Genomic DNA, 7,572 nt, shown 5'->3' with positions numbered 1-7,572 from the left:
CGTATATACAAATCAAACTTTACCCTGTTATAGTTTTTTTTTTCTCTTTTAAAAGAACCATTTGTAGTACATTATTTTCGATATAGTTACAGAACATTGACTACACATGATCGTCAGTACAAAAACAATGAAAAATGTGAATTTACTATAATTGTTTCTTCACTTGGTAACGCTTTATCACCTCTATCCGCTTTGTTTTAAAACAGATCATTTAGGGATATCAAGTCGACCGACGGTCGTTTCAAACTGCAATATTTTGAAAACTTTGCAGTTCAACAAGACAATGGATATAAGCCTATTAAGTTCCTTGCTTACAGGACTCGGGAGCTATAATACATCTGGGTAACAAACGGATATAGGCTACGCCATTGATGAAGGTTAACTATCGTTAAGTCTTTACATCTCGAAACAGCTTCAGGTACCAGAAAAGGTACAGTTGCAAATGTCGGGCGCGTTTTCCGAGAACCGTGGAGCGTGAATGTTCCATACGAGGTTCGCTATCATCAGAATTAACGTTGCGATCGTGCCCAGAACGGACAGAACTCCCAGAAGGAAATGAAGCCATCTAAAAACGTTCAGTTCTACATTTATCTCGAAGAACTCGTAGATTTTTCTGGAGGTGGGGTGTGGCGTGACGACTTCGTTTGTGAGAGGAGGCGAGGGACTGAGCAGTAGAGTCGTGTACTCGGCGTCTTCTACCGGCGCCTGGCCGTGAACGTGAGCTGCTCGCTCTCTCTTCTTTTTCACCATGCCCAAATGCAGGAACTGCGTGGCTACAAGGAAACTAAACGCCGCGAACAGCCCGAAAAACGACTGTCCCTTATTTTTCAAGTCTTCCTGCTCCACCAGAGCATAGAAGCAGATCGAGCAAGCGAGGATCAAACCGAAGACGAAGTGGAAAAGTTCAAAGACAACCTTCGAGAAGGTCGAATCCAGTTTCGAACTCTGGGGCACCCCGGAGGATTCTGGGTGCACATCCGGGTAACTCGCCCTCGCTCTGGTGACGGCGCCGTAGAGTGATGACGTCAGGAGGACGAGCCACACCCAGATTCCCCACAGATACTCGGAGCAGGCGGTGTTCTTACAGAGTGGCGTGTCGCCATGGTTACCGGCAAAGTAGACCAATCCCATCAGAGCTCCTGTAAGGTGAGACAACTGGTGGGTTAGGTCACACAAATAGAGTGCTTGCACACAAGTGTCTGTAACGCCGGTATTGTCCGCCATGTTTGATGGTTAAACCTGGAAGTTTCAATTATACTTTGTGTATGTTAAACCAACTTGTAAAACCTCCTTGGCTAAACATTGGAGTTAAACCTATCAGAATTGAATGTGTGAATACGTAAACTACGATATTCATGACATGTTAACACATTCTGACTCGTATCTGTATTTAAAATAGTTTCTTTCATCAGGCCAAAGAGGTTATATAGGGGAAGGCTCCCCTATATAACCTCCCTGTATAACCTCCTTGATCAGGCAGATCGGTTAAGTAGCAGAGAAGACTGTCAAGGCATTTGTATAGCAGAAAAAAGTTGTGTACATAACAAAGCTATGTTCACTTCATTCAGATTTATAATTAAGTCTCTTTAAAAATACAGGAGTGTATGTGTACATGGGAGGAGACAGAAGGGGGTGCACTGCTTACCGCTGAGGGAAGGACACCAGCCCAACCCGAGGTGATACAGGACGTATCCCTGCGGCGTGGTCCATATCAATCCGCGCAGAGACATGCCGGCATAGTCCCTTACGACTCTGCAAAGTAGACCGGAAGGCTTTTTGTTTGCTTGTTGTTTTTGCTATCTACCATATCTACTAGCCTGTGTTTTCACAATCTCTCGCTGGCTGGGGTTAATAACCTAGGGCGGCGGCGATTGTAAGGCTGGCCGCTAGGGGCACGATTTTAGTCAGGCTACCATATCTACGTAATCATCTAAGATAAAATCTGGCTGGTACAATGTTCTTTGACGAAAGATGGTGGCTGCTATTTAAAACGTCTGACTGTTTTCAAATCATATCCAGTTCATTGTGTAACTGCTATTTGAAATAGCATATTTTCTGGATGTCTAAGGTACAACGACGTTTTGAAAGTTCTTTGAAGTTCATATTCGGTGCACTTCGAAACACTGCACTGCGGAAAAAATCTTAAATATCGAAATGTGACATTTTCAAAGGACTCTCTGATGGTGAGTTACGAAGAAAGGGACAAAAGAAAAAAGTGAGCTTGTGAACAGCGTGATTGGATTGGATAAAAGCCACTCACCTTCGGGGATAAGACCAGTTCTGCATTTGACGCCCTAGAGCCCAGTCAAACACACCGGAACGGCTGGAAAATAGAAACGAATACAAAGCAACTATATACCTGTATATGTATCTAAGATGAGTACAAGGCAACCGCATAACTGGATAAGTACCTATGAGCTATCAAATTAATGCAGTTGTACGGCGGTCTCGCCATGGCACGTGTTTCGAATCAAACACACCCGGTCCTCACGTCCTTCTCTTTTCGGTTATTGTGTTAGTACCGGTGCTTAAAAATACATGCAAGGAGCTACGGGATTTAGGTCCCCATCCGATTTCTTTAACTTCTTAGGTGATAATAATAGAGTACATCAAGAGTAACTTTGATGCGCAATTGTACAAGGTACAAAGCATGGTATCTACTAATATATAACTACATGTCTATAAGACTAATCTACTCCATACAAGGATACAATCATATAGTACGGGATGAAAATGGTCTTTTACAATCATTGGAGGGATTTATAGCATCTAGACATTGTTTAATTTATTTCCTATGTATACCATGCAGGGGTTGTCACATGTCGTAATGACAATCATAAATAATCAAAGATAAGTAAATAAAGAGTGCACCCCACTGTTGTGTGTTGAGTGGAAACCGCCCAGCTAGTATGTGAAATTGTATGACCCAGATGGGGTCAGAGAGCAGTCTGAAGGGGAGATCCAGAGAGGCGAGGGGCACTCCTGTCGGGAGTCAGGGGGAAGTTGGCCATGTGACGAGAGAAGAAAGATAAAATGCTCTAATATCTAGACAGAGTGTCTTGTGAACTTGACTGTGAACCTTAAACCCACCTGTTGTACCCTGCCGTATCCTCCCCTAGCGACATGTAGGTGCCCCACCCCACGTACAGGCCCAACCACGTCATCAGGAACGCCACGAGCCCGGCACGGACGTTCTGGGAGGCCAGCCACTGGAAGAGAAAAAAAAATGAAGAAAAATGTCACCGCTCTCGAGGCGTTGCCAAAAACGATGATAAAAGACCGTGCTTCATCTGTGCAAAGTGGAATTGTATTGATCCTTTGGCCTTTCTCTCGTTTTCTCTAAATCTCTCAAAGAGAAGTCCTTTTTTACCACCAGTAGTCCTATAGGCTAAATCATTTTATAAATCCTGCCTATATATACCCCCTGTATACCCCTTTAGCCCCCCCTCACGTATTCTATCCCACCGCTGCCACCATGTGTTGTGTTGTGTTGTCTCAATCTTCATTGTATTGAGCAAGAATTGTACCAATAGATGAGCTGACTCCGGGTTTATTCTGAGCAGTATAAGTGCGGCGGATTGCTACAATCTTGCTGGTGGTGCTTCGAACTGACAATCTGTGTTCCTGATGACTTGACAGGTATTTGGGCCAGATTGTTAGAAAGTAGTGCGGGTGCTATCAACTTTTATCTTGAAAACATTTGCATTAATTGTCCTTGGGTCGCATATGTACTGACTCCTATGGGCGGCCGACTCCCCAAGCGTACTATTGCCTATCTGTCCAATATCTACTATTAGACCAGCGATCCGAAGAGCCTGGTAGAGACTACACCCCCACCCCCCCACCCCCCTCCCGAACCCTAGTACTCACCACCGCCAGTCCCGTGGGTACAGCCATGATGAGCCGACTGGTCACGTGGGCTGGCCAGTATCCCATCATGCTCCCAAAATCCACATAGCCGCCGCGGCACCTGTTCAGGAACCCTCCTGCAATTCGCAAATGCAGTAGAAAAGCTCATTTAAAAGAGCAATTTTGTTTGTTTGTTTGTTTGTTTGAACCTCTGTTTATGCATGAAAGCTCAAATCGGCCTGCAGGCCACTTTTCATTGAGGTCATGAGGGAAGAGGCAAGGGTCAGACAACATATATGACAGAGATACAGTTAACGTTATTAAAAGTCCTAATGTATCTTATAAGTCTAATTTCCGCTATTATCAGTTCTGTTTCCAATTATAAGGTCGTTCACCCAAAACTAGCCTGACCAAGTGTGTGTTTTTTTCTGACACTAATGCAAGCATACAAGCTCTTCGTACTTGCACACAATCGCCGAATAGCTAGGTTGGAATTAAGTCGTATACAGTAGAAAAGCTCATTTACAATATGCAGTGCAATTTCTCCGATTGTCAGTTTCTTTTCGATTGTAAGGTCTAACACGTTAGCTCAAAACTTTTCCAAGAGTGCAGTTTGCAATAGTACGACGAACGTGATCGACCCTTAAGCTTACTATTTCCAAAACCTTTTCCACGAATATGGCAAATGAATGCATGTCGGAAAAGCAAATAAAGTCACCATTGCCATTTTGATAAGGTTAAAGGCATGTTACAAGCTGTTCCGTGTGTTTTTCCGACACCCTTACACACGTAGATTGATGATATCAAACTAATATGTCATATACTGGTTGTGTCATGGCGGTGTACCGAAAGTGCGAAAAGGAACGAAAAGGAGCGAAAAGGAACGAAAAGGAACGAAAAGGAACGAAAAGGAGCGAAAAGGAACGAAAAGGAACGAAAAGGAGCGAAAAGGAACGAAAAGGAACGAAAAGGAACGAAAAGGAACGAAAAGGAAAGTACCGAAAGTGCGAAAAGGAACGAAAAGGAACGAAAAGGAAAGTACCGAAAGTGCGAAAAGGAACGAAAAGGAACGAAAGGATTGGATATGAACGAAAAGGAACGAAAAGGAAAGTACCGAAAGTGCGAAAAGGAACGAAAAGGAACGAAGTATGAAGCAAAGTGAAATAAAATCGATGGGAATATAAGGTAACGGTACTGTGATCGGCAAATGCATTTGAAACGGACTTTATTTTTGTATTTTGTGACTTGTTCCACGAAATTCCTAGAGCTCCAATGGTTCAACGGCGAACCGGTGGGAAAGTGCACGCGTGGAAATAGCTAAATACTAATCAAAGGCGATGGGCGGAGTCACGAATCAGTGCGTCCCGGGTTCCCACGCGGGCTGTCACAGATCAAATTGGGGGGAGGGGGGGGGGTGTTGAAAGCCGCTGAGTAGCGCGCTAGAAAAACGTTTGACGGGTTGACATTCTGGTGTAGGTTATTTTTCTACGGTCCCAAAAATGTCACAAAGTCGTTTTCTAGTGGTCCCGACCTAAATCATAAGTGGCCCCGGGCAATCGGGACACCGCGTTGATTTCTATTCGAGGCCTGGTTCCAAAGAATTTTTCTGCCGAACCCGCACGGGAGATAGACGTGAGTCGCCCGCCAGATCTCTCCGTAGTTTCCCAATATCCTTTGCACAAATTCCTCACGTTGGCCATTTCTTCCCGCAAAATGATTAATATTCATGGTACAACGTGAAGAAAACTCCTTGGTACAATGTATACATGTCTATCCTTTCACAGCTTTTCTTTTGTCGTGAACGAGCAAGAAGATATGTCTCCAGTCTCCAGAAAACCATGTTGTGGGCCCTGTTGAAGGGAGCTGTCATGCTCGTGGGGCAGCAGTTTATTAGCATATCCTTCCTGACCGGACTTCTATTAGACGTAAACAATCGCAGGTCATTTGCATGCGGCCCTCCCATCTTTGATCTTGGGAGAACAGAAGCCACCCAAATACAACAACAACGCTACAATCTTGCCTCATACTGAAAATGTATATTAATCGATATTTATCCATCACCCACCAGTAACTGAATTTTGTCCTTACTTTCTTATCTCAGTTCTGTTTCCTTGTATTTCGCTGATCTTCAGAGAATAATTTAGCCACACAAACACAACAGCCTAAAACAGCCCCGTAAAAATTTGATATTGCCAAATTCTGAGTAAAATAAAACACGTTTCATAGGCTTCTAACGCCCGCAGTACCGGTTCCTTATATTCTCATTGATTTTATTTTAGTTTGCTTCATGCTTCGTTCCTTTTCGCACTTTCGGTAGACCCTGTCATGGTTGTAATATGGTGGTCTCAAAGGGCAAAGACGTGGCATAAAACTGGTCAGTTTGCTTAATAGCTCAACCCACCGCCAACCTTGGTTGGGTAGTGATCAGGACAAGGTCGGGGAAAGGTCCTGAATGTGTGACGGGGATTTTTCGATCAACAAATTATTCAGGAATTTTGAAAAAATCTGCAGTCTAAATTGATCGCAAACTAACATATCAGCTTCTTTGTTGAAGGACATGAAAATGGCGGGGAAAGTCAGATAGAATCGATGACCGGTCACGGACTGGATCGAACACTGACGAATCAGTCCAAAAGTACACTTGTAAAACTGCGACACGACTTTGGAACTTCAATAACCTTCGTTAAATTTACCCAAAGCCACAGTGGTTTTAGAATTCCGATTTGAAAGCTCACTACCTCGGATGAAATAGAACCTGTCAGTATTGACAAGAGAAAGGTAACAGACGGTCACCGAAACATCTTCGAGGTAGTAAGTCTTTTGTTGTGTGCAAAGAACTACCTCGTATGAAGTATTGTTCTGAGTAAGGTGACAAGCGGTTCTTGGTTATGATTGGTTATTGGGTGGGCCGGCTACGGTCTCTTCGCAGCCAGGGGCTGAATTGTGAGGAGCTTACAGTAGCCACTGAAAAATGCTCCTTTATTGTGTATGTGCTTTGTTACAGCAGCTAGAACCATCGATATAAATTGCACCAACAGATAAATCATTGATTTAATTCATCGATTAGTCAGAAAAAACAGCATTTTTGTCCTGATACCTAATAAAAAGCAGTCAATAAATTGAAGTTGAAATTCATGAATAGTTTCTTTAGGTTGAGTTTTCTTTACGTTAGCTGAACTTTGTTATGTAGCAGTTTAAAGCTTCACTAACGGATAAACTATAATTCAATTAATTGATTATCCCGAAGAAATCAGCACTTTACCCTCATACCTAGCAAGCAGCATCCGAGAAGAAGACACAGGACCAAGGAGGTGACCAGGGCGCGGCGACATCGAGACGTCTTCCGGTAGAATAGGTAAGACTCCGCCTGTAACATCGTCTTCCTGCGGAATGACAAGGAAAAAAAACTGGCGTCAGCCGAAAAACATCACGCGACAATCTACTCCGAAATCAGCCCTACGGTTATGATAATCCAAAGGGCAATGTTAGGCTCGAAACCGGCCCTCTGGTAAAGAGAGCAGGTCGCTGAATAAACCGGTCTGTGGTCTTTATCTTAGTCTTAAATATTTGTTATGTTATGTTTGTTTGAGCAGAAGACTTAAGCAGATGTGCCTTTGTCTGATGCTTATTAAAGGAAGGTGAATAAAATAAAATTAGATCTTAGTCTAAAAATCCGAATAACACTGTACCCTATTTTAGACAAAAGTGATGGGCCGGCTGCTG

At 43.4% G+C, this 7,572-nt stretch overlaps 1 protein-coding gene across 1 annotated transcript; it reads right to left on the bottom strand.

Moving 5' to 3' along the window:
* Positions 1-250: 250 nt before the first annotated feature.
* On the bottom strand, positions 251-7,278 carry LOC118403395. The gene is made up of 6 exons (XM_035802105.1): positions 7,120-7,278; positions 3,871-3,986; positions 3,091-3,209; positions 2,261-2,323; positions 1,646-1,752; positions 251-1,139 (listed from the first exon to the last, which is right to left on the bottom strand). Exons 1-6 carry the CDS (start codon positions 7,223-7,225, stop codon positions 415-417), a joined length of 1,236 nt encoding a protein of 411 aa, XP_035657998.1. The 5' UTR covers positions 7,226-7,278; the 3' UTR covers positions 251-414.
* Positions 7,279-7,572: the final 294 nt, after the last annotated feature.

The sequence above is a fragment of the Branchiostoma floridae genome, chromosome 16 (genome assembly GCF_000003815.2).
Source record: "Branchiostoma floridae strain S238N-H82 chromosome 16, Bfl_VNyyK, whole genome shotgun sequence".
In the NCBI taxonomy this organism is placed as follows: domain Eukaryota; kingdom Metazoa; phylum Chordata; class Leptocardii; order Amphioxiformes; family Branchiostomatidae; genus Branchiostoma; species Branchiostoma floridae.
The sequence above is the reverse complement of the archived record's forward strand: the minus strand, read 5'-3'. Positions and strand labels throughout refer to the sequence as shown.

What these genes read in the sequence shown, in the direction of transcription:
- LOC118403395 (XM_035802105.1), bottom strand. Translation starts at nt 7,225, where the DNA reads ATGTTACAGGCGGAGTCTTACCTATTCTACCGGAAGACGTCTCGATGT. An exon ending in AACTGGTCTTATCCCCGAAG is followed by an intron (nt 1,753 to 2,260) that starts GTGAGTGGCTTT and finishes TCTACTTTGCAG; the next exon opens with AGTCGTAAGGGACTATGCCG. An exon ending in CTGGTGTCCTTCCCTCAGCG is followed by an intron (nt 1,140 to 1,645) that starts GTAAGCAGTGCA and finishes CTCACCTTACAG; the next exon opens with GAGCTCTGATGGGATTGGTC.